This window comes from Saimiri boliviensis, chromosome 11 (assembly GCF_048565385.1).
Source record: "Saimiri boliviensis isolate mSaiBol1 chromosome 11, mSaiBol1.pri, whole genome shotgun sequence".
NCBI classification, from domain to species: Eukaryota; Metazoa; Chordata; class Mammalia; order Primates; family Cebidae; genus Saimiri; species Saimiri boliviensis.
Genome location: NC_133459.1, coordinates 52,366,292 through 52,378,671, shown reverse-complemented (window position 1 = coordinate 52,378,671; position 12,380 = coordinate 52,366,292). Strand labels below are relative to the sequence as shown.

At 44.1% G+C, this 12,380-nt stretch overlaps 2 protein-coding genes and 1 pseudogene across 5 annotated transcripts in view; all 3 read left to right on the top strand.

Annotated features, from left to right (window-relative positions):
- The window catches only part of IFT25 (intraflagellar transport 25), a 59,930-nt gene extending 55,804 nt beyond the window's left edge, over positions 1-4,126 (top strand). Inside the window, exon 6 of the mRNA XM_010348789.3 lies at positions 3,999-4,126. Within this exon, the coding sequence (XP_010347091.2) occupies positions 3,999-4,043 (45 nt within the window). The 3' untranslated portion in view covers positions 4,044-4,126. The remainder of the gene's footprint in view (positions 1-3,998) is intronic.
- A 105-nt stretch (positions 4,127-4,231) lies between these two features.
- Positions 4,232-12,380, top strand: part of YIPF1 (Yip1 domain family member 1) — a 31,761-nt gene continuing 23,612 nt past the window's right edge. The window contains exons 1-4 of one of the 4 annotated variants that reach the window (XM_074380855.1): positions 4,234-4,335; positions 4,591-4,808; positions 5,068-5,147; positions 10,716-10,879. In XM_074380855.1, coding sequence (XP_074236956.1) covers positions 5,117-5,147; positions 10,716-10,879 — 195 coding nt within the window. In that variant the 5' untranslated portion in view covers positions 4,234-4,335; positions 4,591-4,808; positions 5,068-5,116. Of the gene's footprint in view, positions 4,336-4,590; positions 4,809-5,067; positions 5,148-10,715; positions 10,880-12,380 lie in introns of all 4 variants that reach the window. The other 3 variants (XM_010348798.3, XM_074380857.1, XM_074380856.1) reach the window with 3 other exon arrangements.
- Positions 7,217-7,305, top strand: LOC120366245 (U6atac minor spliceosomal RNA; annotated as a pseudogene).

The window sequence follows — 12,380 nt, the reverse complement described above, 5'->3', positions numbered from 1 at the left end:
CCGGGGGAAGGAGTCAGGTCAGAAGATGTTTGCCTTTCTGTCATGAGACAGAAAATTCCTAACCAGGTGCACAAAGGTCTGTTCTAATCATGAACATTTCCCATTCTTTGCCTTAACTTTAGAGAGATTCTTGGATTCGTAGATTCCACATCTTAAATTCTCCCTCTGATTAATGTTTAAAAAACAAATACTTAAAAAGACCACACTTAAAGAGACCCTGTTAGAGGCTCTCCTGCAAGTCAATAGGTTTGCATGTTAACAAACTCTTCTTTTACTAATGAAAGATGTTTCCCCATGATGACTTCTAGCTGGTGGTTGACTATTTCTGTAGTCAGAGCCCTCCCAGGGAGATAGGGATCTGAAACTTCCCAGGGCAAAGACAGAAACGGGATCATCCCTAGCAAAACCTGGGGCCTGCAACTCCCCTTAGCACTGGGGATGGAGTGATAAATAAAACACCCTCTGTTCTCAAGGAAGTCATGGTCCAGTGCAGGGAATAGCCAAGTAAACAGAAAAACTACCATTTCCTATATGAAGTCAGAGGTGGAGGGTGTGTGGGGGGTACGAGAGCATGGAGAAGGGGAAGCTAATTCTGGTTGGAGAAGTCAAGAGGACTTCACTGAGGAAGTGATTTCTCTCTTTTTTTTTTTTTTTTTTTTTTTTTTTTTTTTTTGCGAGACAGCATTTCGCACTGTTGCCCAGGCTGGAGTACAGTGGTGCAATCTTGGCTCACTGCAACCTCTGCCTCTTGGATTCAAGCAATTCTCTGCCTCAGCCTCCTAAGTAGCTGGGATTAGATTACAGATGCCCATGACCATGCCCAGCTAATTTTTGTATTTTTAGTAGAAATGGGGTTTCACCATCTTGGCCAGGCTGGTCTTGAACTCCTAACCTAGCAATCCACCTGCTTTGGCCTCCCAAAGTGCCGGGATTACAGATGTGAGCCACCACACCCAGCCTGAGGAAGTGATTTCTATGCTGAAATCTGAAAGATGGCAAGCAGTCAGCTGGCCAAAGAGGGGATATGTCCTGATGGAAGGAACCACATGACCAAAGGCCCAGAAGCCAGAGACAGCATAGCTGATTGGAGAAACTGAAAGAAGCATCATGGAGCTCAGAGTTGAAAAGTGTTTTAAAACACACCCAAGACCTTTTTTTTTGTTTTGTTCTGCTTTTGTTTTTGTTTTTTAACAATTGAGATGGGGTTTCCCCACTCTGTCACTGGGCTGGAGGGCAGTGGTGCAATCATAGCTCACCGCAGCCTCTAACTCCTGGGCTGAAGCCATCCTCCTACCTCAGTCAGAGTAGCTGGGATTACAAGCATGCTACTATGCCTAGCAAATTTTGTTACTGTTATAGCCACTCCTTATGTTACCCAGGCTGGTCTTGAACTCCTGGCCTCAAGCAATCATCCTTCCTTGGCCTCCCAAAATGCTGGGATTATGGGAATGAGCCACCATGCCCAGCCCCCAACTTCTTAAAGTAATCAGGGCTGATTATACCCCACCACGTGGCACTCTTTTATTTAATTTATTTGTATGTGTATTTTTGAGATGGAGTCTCACTCTGTTGCCCAGGCTGGAGTACAATGGGTCAGTCTCAGCTCACTGCAACCTCCACCTCCCAGGTTCAAGCAATTCTCCTTCCTCAGCCTCCCGAGTAGCTGGGATTACAGGCTGTGCCACCACACCCAGCTAGTTTTTGTGTTTTTAGTAGAGATGGGATTTTGCCATGTTGGCCTGGCTGGTCTCAAACTCCTGACTTCGGGTGATTTACCTACCTTGGCCTCCAAAAATGCTGGGATTACAGGCTTGAGCCGCCATGCCCGGCCGGCACTCTTTTCTTTACCTGCTGGTGCAGTGGTATGAAAAGCCAAAAATGTCTAGGTGGCAGTTATAGCTTCCAGTAGGAACTGTAACTGGAGTGGAAGTGTTCTCTCCTCCTCCCCTGCTTCCCTGGGACCAGGGTTTCCAACTAAGCAGAACTTAAACTTGTGAGGCAGGAGGCACACATTCTGTGTAAGTTTCACTGAAACTGATAGTGGGAAGTGCCACCCCTTGGTTTGCAAATCTATACAAGCTAGGTGTTTAGAACAAAGCATCATTATAAATAATTGATAAACCAATGGCTTAGTGTATGTACTACATGCTGGAGGACAATGCCCCAGTCTCCTGAGTGTTGTCCCCAAACTGGAGCCTTAACTGTGCCTTTAACAAGCCATTCCACCATCCTATTAGGCTGCCTACTTCTGGATGACCAAGTCACATGGTAAGAACAATGGGTTCCATGCTCCGTCACTGTTGCATGTTTTTTTTTTTTTTTTTTTTACAATTAAATTGGTCCCTTAGTCTGAAGCAATGTTGTGAAGGTAATTATGACAGGATCTCTAAGCAAAGTCCTCTTACTGCCACTGTGAAAGATCCAAGGGTAACTTGAAACAAGGAATGGTCAAGTCTCAGGCTTTTCCACCCAAATATCCTCATCCCACTTCTCAGGGTCCTATTCATTTTCTGTCAATGTCCCAGCTTTGATGGAAGAGACCTACAGAGGCTGTGCATTCAGTATTAATTAAAACTTTGCCACTCTTACAATTAGATCTTGGGCCTGATTTTCAGTCCAGTCTTTCTCAAGTCTATAGAAGAGTAAGAATCTCCTTCAAAGCTGCCACAAAGGCTCTCTAGCTTTCACCGAGTGCCTCAAGTTGACAGTCGGCTGTTCTGACTCTGTCATTTTATTTACAAGGGTTCTAATGGAGTTAAGAAAATCTGGTCCATTCCATAGTCCTTATAATTACCATTGTCCTGTTACTGTTCCAGTGCCACAGCCACTAGGTAACTCAGCACCTTAAAAGTCTTCTACCTGCACCTTATCCCAATCAACTATAGACAGACACTTTAGGAATTATGCTGCCATTCTAAGTGTTACCACGCCATCACCACCCTCCCTTCCCTCTCCCCTTATCACCAGCAATGTATTTGTTGTTGCCACATGACTGGTGAGCAGTTCAGTTAGGAAATGCCAACTTGAGGTTCTGTTTTCTGGGCCCACTTTTGGTACCAACATGCCTTCATGTTGGTTTCTCATATGAGTAGTTTATTGGCAAGTACGAATCCAAGAACCAGGATTGAAGGAAAGGGCTTGTAAATCAGGGAAGGAAGAAGAGCCATAGCGAGTATGCATTGTCAAATTGGTCCCTTCGAAGGCATTTGGTTGCTTAATCCTACTAGGTAGTTTGAAAACTATATGGAAGGGCACCTGTCTGAGAGGGAAAAAGGAAAAACATATATTCATCAATTGTTGACCCTATTGGTCAGAGATTTGCCCCATGAGACATTAACTCTCTATCCCTACACTTCTTGGTACTGGGTGGTTCCAGCAAGGTCCCATGACCCCACAGCATCAAGAAACAAGACTCAAAGCAGAAGGTGAGAAGCCTGAGGCATAGGCTGGAGGCAAAGCTCAGTCAAGTTATATCTGCTGACGCTGCAATAAGATGAGTGGCGGTGAAATAAGCAGCAGGTGAGGCCAAGATGATCTGAAATGGGACATAAGAGGTGGCTGATATACTTGCACAGCTGAATTCATGAACTGAAATTCATTCCTGGTACTTACTCAACCAAAAGCGCCCTGTACATGCTCTAAGCCTCAGTTTTCGCTTTGTAAAATGAGAATACTCATCCCAAGATAGCAGGATTGTTCTGGGAATTAGAGATCCTGCATATTCAAAGCCTGATCATGATAATCTTGGGAAAAAAAAAAAAAAAAAACACTATATGTGGTTGTTATTAGATATAAAGTCTTCTAATTGCCCACTTACTGAGGGAGCTTATATGAACAGACATCGCACTTTCGATCACTCATTCAGAATGTAATCAGCTCATGCACTTCCTCACCAGTTAAATTTTTATGGCCCCCCAAAAATTGGGGGACTGGCGACGCGGGTGACTTATTTTTTCCTTTCACTGACGTCTTTCATTACTCGATTTTATATTTTATAGGAAAAGAGGTATAAACACACAGTAAGAATATCCTACAATCGATAATTTTCTGCGTTTCTTGCTTGCTGTGAGCAAGCAAGCAGTCACACTCAGCGACCGCCCCACTCCGCCCTGTCTCTTCAAGAACCCTCGGGAGGGAGCGGACTCCGCACGCCGCGGTACGCAGGTGTCTCTGGGAGCTGCTGCCTCTTTAAGGAGGCGGGGCTCTTCCCGGAGGAGGCGGAGAAGTTCCACCCCCCGGATCTCCGGCTTCCGGTAACTGGGCTGGACCGGAACCGGCGCGGAGCGTCTGAGGCCCGAGCCTTCCCGGGACCCACTGGACGCCCAGCCCCGCGAGGTGAGGCGGCCGGGTTTGCGGGACGTGTACGGGGCTGAGGGGTCTCGGGATCTCCTGCCCGCCGGGGCCGCCGCGGCCCAGTTCCTCTCCCTAGGACACTGCCTCTGCTTCGCGGTGTCCTAGGCAGGCTGCAGGGTCGCCGACATCCCATTGCCCTCTAATTGCCTGGCTCCGCGCTAGGCGCCTTACACACACTGTCCCATTTAATGGCCCCCGCACTGTGTGACGAGGTACTGTTATGCACCCATTTTACAGATGAGGAAACTGAGGCCCCGAGGAGCTCGCACAAGGAGAGAAGCAGCGGAATCGGGAATCAAACCCAGCTCTGTCTGACCCCAGAGCCTGTACTTTAAACACTGGCTGGGCTGAACTGCCTTTGTTCTTCACTGTCCCCATCACCTGTCTCAAACCTCAGCCTCTCCTTCCTCATCGTTACATCTCTAGGCTGCACCTGGTCTCCAAACATTCACACAGTGGGTTGAGATTCATTCCTGGTACATACACAGCCAATAAGGTTGAATCGGAACCTTTGGACCCCCGGGCTAGTTTCTTTGTAACAGTTTTAATATTTAATAATACCTGACGCTTAGTGGTTATCTTTATATAAACCTATCAAACCCCACTGAAGAGAGAAGCAAGGGAAAGTGATACCATTTCTAATACAGAAATAAGATTTGTTTGCAGATATTTTATACTGTTATCCTACTACGTTCACTTATTTTTTTCTTTTAGACCCCTGCAAAATTTCTTCCTCATAATTGGGAGAAGACTTACTGGCTCAATGGCAGCAGTAGATGACTTGCAATTTGAAGGTATATCAGTTGGGTGTCCACCTTTATATTTATCATCACTATTTCCACAGTCACAGCAAGTATTTTCATTGCTATACTGCCTCACACATTTAAAGGATATTATTTCTAACATTTTGGTGGCTGCTGGCCACATCCAGGTGTTTCGTTTGTCCTAACCCTTCAGATTGGCGACAAGTAACATAAATTTAGTACAGTGATTACAGAAAATGTTTATACAGTTCCTGCTTTAGTTCAGGAAACACTGAGCACTTACTTTGTGCTTATAACTAGATACTAGTATCTTAGTACTAGATACTGGAGATAAAAAGATGAAGAGGTTTATACACTGTTGGATCAGATAAAAATGTGAAAAGATCATTAGGATGAAATGTGATCAGATCATTCCTTCATTGAATCAATAAATATCTCCTGAGTATAACCAGGAACTGGGTAATTGTTCTAGTTATCAGGGATAGAAGAATGAACAAAATAGTCAGTTTCCTTCCTTGTGAAACTCTCAGTCTAGTGAGGGGGACATTTATTTATTAAATATATACCTATAAACTATGAAAGTGCTGGAGGAAAAGTTCAAGGAGATATTAGAACTCATAACCCAGAGCCTGACTTAGGCTAGGGACTGATGAACACTCACTTGTTTTATAAACATCTTACATAGCACTTAAATGTCAGGCATTGTTCTAAATGCTTTGCAGATAACTCAATCCTTATATCAACTTTATGAAATAGTGACTTTATTCCCCTGTTTTATTAATGAGGAGACTGAGGCACAGAAAAATAATTTGCCTAATGGTTACACAATTAGTAAGGGATAAAATCAGGATTTGAACCCATCCAGTCTGGTGTCACACCTTATGCTGTCTCTGCTCTCTAAAGAGATATACTGTTTAAAGAGAAATCTGTTTCATTTGCAAGTACTAAAAATTCACCTCAATTTGCAAATACTGTTAACTCTATCTTCAAAATGCATCTAGCATCTGACCTCCTCCATCACTACCCTCACCATACTCAAGATCACTGTTACTTTTTGTCTGAATTTTTGTCTGCCCTTACCTTCCTTCTGGTCTTTCTACTTCCTCCCTTACCCCTCTACAGTCTGTACTTTGCAGCCAGATTAGTCCCTCTGAAACTCAACCAGATCACATCATTCTTTCAGAACCTTTTAGTAGCTCCCATCTCACTAGAAGAAAAAGCCAGGCCGTGTGTGGTGGCTCACACCTGTAATCCCAGCACTGTGGGAGGCTGAGGTGGGGCGATCACCTGAGATCAGTAGTTCAAGACCAGCCTCGCCAACATGGTGAAACCCTGTCTCTACTAAAAATATAAAAATTAGCTGGATATAGTGGCAGATGCCTGTAATTCCAGATGCTGAGGAGGCTGAGGCGGGAGAATTGATCAAAAACAGAGGTTGCAGCGGGCCAAGATATGCGCCACTGCACTCCAGCCTGGGCAACAGAGCAAGACTTTGTCTCAAAAAAAAAATTTTTTTTAACCCCCGAAAAAGCCAGAGCCCTTTCTGTGGCTTAGGAGGCCCCTGCATGATGCAGCCTCCATGCCTCTGATTTCATCTCCTGCTGCTCTTGTCCTTTCTATCTCTGCCCAGGCTGCATGGGCGGTCACCGTTCTTCCTATGCACCAAGTACATTCACAGCTTGCGACTTCTGTGCCGTCTTTCTGTCTGAGACAGTCTCCCTTCAGATAACCTCATGGCCTTGCTCCCTTGCTCTGTTCAAATCTCTCTTCATTAGAGAGGCCTTCCTCAGCCATCCTGTCTAGGAGTGCAGTGCAAGAAAGTTCAAGCATAGAGAGCAGCCCATGCAGAAGTCCCTGTGGAATGAGGAAGTTTAATTTTTTTCCCAAAGACTTGGGAGAAGGCCTGTGTTCCAGATCACAAGTGGTGAGGGCAGCTGACACAAAGTGATGCTTTGGAGGAGCCAGGTGGCAAATCACGGAGGGCTTTTATCAACTGTGTTAAGGACTTTGGTCTTTAGAAAAGAACGCAGGATGCTGCAGGGGTCATGGAAAGCATCTCCAGGGAGGAAAGGTAGTGTGGGATGAAAAAGTAGAGGTCACTGTTGTGTGAAAGGAGGGAAGGTTAGCACTCCCCTTGACAAGGATGGAAGAGGCCCTCCGGCCTGACAACACACATACGGTTTTTTTTGTTTGTTTGTTTGTTTTCGAGATGGAGTTTCACTCTTATTACCCAGGCTGGAGTGCAATGGCGCGATCTCGGCTCACCACAACCTCTGCCTCCTGGGTTCAGGCAATTCTGCTGCCTCAGCCTCCTGAGTAGCTGGGATTACAGGCACGCGCTACCACGCCCAGCTTATTTTTTTGTATTTTTAGTAGAGACGGGGTTTCACCATGTTGACCAGGATGGTCTCGATCTCTTGACCTCGTGATCCACCCGCCTTGGCCTCCCAAAGTGCTGGGATTACAGGCTTGAGCCACTGTGCCCGGCCACACATACGGTTTTTAAAAAAATTTTTATTCAAAAAAAAAAAAGAAAAAGTGGAGGTCAGAAGCCTTCAGGTGAAAGACATTGTTTTGGGAAAGGAACAGAGGCTGAAGCTAGCTTAGGATATGCCAGGATGTAAAAGCGGAGACTGCTGGGGGCAGAAATAAGACACACACCAGTTTTGCATTCAGGGAGCTGAGATGGACAAGAATAGCCAACACAGAGCAGACTGTGTGAAGAGTCGTCATGTTAAAGGTGCACGCAGCCCACGCTCCAGCGAAACTAGGCCGTCACTGACCCTCCATCGTGAGGCACACTTTCCATCTTCTGGGTCTCGCTCATCCCCTTCCCTTTGCATGAGATGCCATCCCCTCCACCTCTGGCCATCCTTCTCATATGGTATCTTCTCCAAGAACCCTTTCCTGAACCTAACAACTAGAGGAGCTATCATCCTTGGAGCCTTTTTGACCTTTGTACTTCTAAAGTGGTACTGTCTGTCCCTCCTTCTGGCACTCCTTCCCCCTGGTGAACTACTGCTTTTTTAAATTTTTTTTCATTTTCGTGGTTATGTAGTAGGTGCATATGCTCACAGAGTATACTCCTATATTTTGATACAGGCATACAATGTGTAATAATTACATCAGGATAAATGGGGTGTCCATTACCTCAAGCATTTATCCTTTGTGTTACACACAATCCAGTTATACTCTTTTTGTTTTTTGAGATCGAGTCTCGCTTTTGACACTCAGGCTGGAGTGCAGTGATGCAATCTCAGCTCACTGCAACCTTCACCTCCCAGTTCAAGCAATTCTTGTGCCTCAGCCTCTCAAGTAGCTGGAATTACAGGTGCCCACCACCACTCCTGGCTAATTTTTATGTTTGTAGTAGAGATGGGGTTTCACCGTGTTGGTCAGGCTGGTCTCGAACTCCTGAGCTCAAGTGATCTGCTCGCTTCAGCCTCCCAAAGTGCTGGGTTACAGGCATGAGCCACTGCATCCAGCCCAGTTATACTTTTCTAGTTATTTTAACTACTGTTTTTTAACTGTGAGATCTAAGAATATCTTCCTTGGTCAATTCCCTCCAGCCACATTGTGGCTATCTTTTTAAATGTCATTGCCCTGTACAGTCAACAAGACATACCTGTAATGATAGTTATTATTTCATCATTCTTGGACTCTCATTGTGGGGTAGATACTGTCTGTGTTTTATAACTGAAGAAACAAGAGACTCAGAGCCATGGAGTAATGTGTTCAAGGTCATGGAACTACTGAAGAGTCTTACCTTGAACAAAGGACCATCTCACTCCAGAACCTCATGTTGCTTAAACTACCCAAACATTGCCAATTGAAGCTTCAGTAATTGTTACATATTAGCTACCTGATTAATTTCAGTCACTTTAGTGTTCTGCATAAAACTACTACTATAGCTGACAGGCAATAAGAGTGAGCTCAGTTGTCCAAGAACCCCATCCTACTGCTAGGATTGGTGCCCTGCTTGTAGTGTTAAAATAGTGCCCTACTGGTACTCTTCCTCTGGTCTTCAAAGGTTGAGAGCTGCCCTGAATTGTATTCCAGAGCAGCTAAGTAAAGTATGTTAGGATATTCAGAGACAGGAAGTCTAAGTCACTCCTGGTGGACACAAATAGGTAAGGTTCTTTTGGAAAGCAGTTTAGTAATGTGGTTCAGGAGCCTTGAAAATGGTTTGCACCCTGTTGACCTAGTGATCACACTGTTAAGTGTTCATCTTAAGGCTGTACCCCAAACAGCTTTTCTACACAGACACTTCTTGTCTATTTGTAATAAAATCTTCATTGATGGAATATTATGCAGTCACATAAGTGATCACTTTAAAGACTGTTATAATATGAAAAATCATTTTTGTATATAATCTCCAATTATATACAATCCTGACAAAGCAAAGATGCAAAATTAATTATAGTATTATCACATTCTAGATCAGTACTTGGCTTATTGGATCATTCATAAATGAATGATCATTAGTGGCATGAATCTCAGTATGCAAAGAATAGGAAATATACTAAAATGTTAATAGTGTTAACCTTTACGTGGTGGAACTAAGAGTGGTTTTTTATTTTTTATTTTATTTTATTTTATTTTATTTTATTTTATTTTATTTTATTTGAAGCAGAGTCTTACTCTCATGCCCAGGCTGGAGTACAGTGGCATGATCATAGCTCACTGCAGCCTTGACCTCTGGGGCTCAAGCAGTCCTCCTGCCTTGGCCTCTCAAAGTGCTGGGATTACAGACATGAGCCAGCATGCCCGGCCTAAGAGTGATTTTTATCCTGTGATTTCCACCTTGTTTTTTCTTTTTTGACCATAGTCTGGGTCTGTCACACAGGCTGGAGTGCAGTGGTGCAGTGGTGCAATTTTGGCTCACTGCAACCTCTGCCTCCTGGGTTCAAGCGATTCTCCTGTCTCAGCCTCCAGAGTAGCTGGAATTAAAGGTATGCGGCACCACACTCGGCTAATTTTTGTGTTTTTAGTTGAGACAGGGTTTCACCATGTTGGCCAGGCTGGTCTCGAACTCCTGACCTCAGGTGATCCACCCACCTTGGCCTCCCAAGGTGCTGGGATTTCAGGCGTAAGCCACCATACCCAGCTGATTTCCACTTTCATTTTTGTTCCCATATTTTCTGTAGTGATTATGTAGTAGACTTTTTGGAAAAAATAGCTTTCATTAAAATTTTTTGGACTTGAACCAAAGAAGAGAAGTTTAGGACTTAGGTTATATTCCTAATCCCCCCAAAATTATTTAAAATGAATGTTATTCTCCCCACGATATAGATGAGAATACTGGGGTTTAGAAAGGTTAAGTTACTTACTTGGGCTTATGTATTTAGTAAGTGGCTAGCTGAGCCAGGACTAAAATCTAGGTCTGACTCCAAATTCTGTTGTCTTTGTAATCATTTATCTATGTCAGATTGATCTCCAAATGGGTGTTTTTTTTTTTTTTTTTCAAAGCATTTGCCCTTTATAGCAGGTAGAGTCTATAGCAAAGCTGAGGTTGTGATAGCTTGTATTTAGATTCCAAGTATAGCATTTCTTGTGTGAGTGAAGTTTCTGAGGCCCTTGTGCTCGAATCGATTTCAGAATTTGGCGATGTAGCCACTTCTGTGACAGCAAACCCAGATGCCACCACAGTAAGCATTGAGGATCCTGGAGAAACCCCAAAACATCAGACAGGACCTCTGAGAGGCTCAGGAAGAGAAGAAGATGATGAGTTACTGGGAAACGATGACTCTGACAAAACTGAGGTTTGAACTTATCTTTGAGATATTTTTAAAACAATTTTTAAAGCTTGTTTGTGTGCTAATTCACTGTCTACTGTGCGCCAGGTACTGTGCCAGGCAGTGATAGTTCAGAGGTAAATGATACATGGCCTCTGCCTTGGTGGGGGAAACAGGCAAACAGACCATTATTATCCATAAGTACACTGGTGGAGAGAACATGGATAGTGAACAGAGAGCCTAGCTTATGGACTGTGGGGCTCCCATGCTCAATATTTTCTATTAGAGTTGGAAAGAACCTTCGTGGCCCTCTGTTTCAGCCTTTCTCCCAAGATATTGATGCTGTCCTTACTATGTTGGAAAGAATGTACTTGGAGCCAGGTGTCATGGCTCACGCCTGTAATCCCAGCACTTTGGAAGACCGAGGCGGGCAGATCACTTGAGCCCAGGAGTTTGAGACCAACCTAGGCAACATGGGGAAACTCCACCTCTATAAAAAATACAAAATATTGGCTGGGCGCAATGGCTCACGCCTGTAATCCCAGCACTTTGGGAGGCTGAGGTGAGTGGATCACAAGGTCAGGAGTTCGAGACCAGCCTGACCAACATGGTGAAACCCCATCTCTGCTAAAAAACACAAAAAATTAGCCAGATGTGGTGGTGTGCACCTGTAGTCCCAGCTACTCAGGATGTTGAGGCAGGAGAATCGCTTGAACCTGGGAGGCAGAGGTTGTAGTGAGCCAAGATCACACTGTTGCACTCCAGTCTGAGCGACAGAGCAAGACTCCATCTCAAAAAAAAAAAAAAAAAAAAAAAATTAGCTGAACATGGTGGTGAACACCTGTAGTTCCAGTTACTCAGGAAGCTAAGCTTGGGGGATTGCTTAAGCTTGGGAAGTAGAGGTTGCAGTAAACTGAAATCACACCACTAACAGTCTAGTCTGGGCAGCGGAGTGAGACCCTGTCACCAAAAAAAACAAACAACAAAACAGAAAGATTGAAAACACTTGGCTTTAATGCCTCTAGGAATGTGCTGTTTACCACCATGTAAGGTAGTTGCTGCCATTGTCAACTAATTGTGAAAATGTATTCCTTTATTTTAATGTTTTTTCTTATTTTAAGTTCAGGGGACATGTGCAGGATGTACAGGTTTATTACATAGGTAAATGTGTGCCATGGCGATTTGCTACACAGATCATCCCATCACTTAGGTATTAAGCCCAGCATCCATTATCTATTCTTCCTGATGCTCTCCCTCCAGTGTGTCTATGTGTTCTCATCATTCAGCTCCTACTTATAAGTGAGAACATGTGGTGTTTGGTTTTCTGTTCCTGCATTAGTTTGCTAAGGAAATGGCTTCCAACTCCATCCATGTCCCAGCAAAGGACATGATCTTGTTCCTTTTTATGGCTGTATTGTATTCCATGGCTGTATATATATCATATTTTTTCTTTATCCAGTCTATCATTGATTGGCATTTAGGTTGATTCTATATCTTGGCTATTGTGAATAGTGCTGCAGAACATACA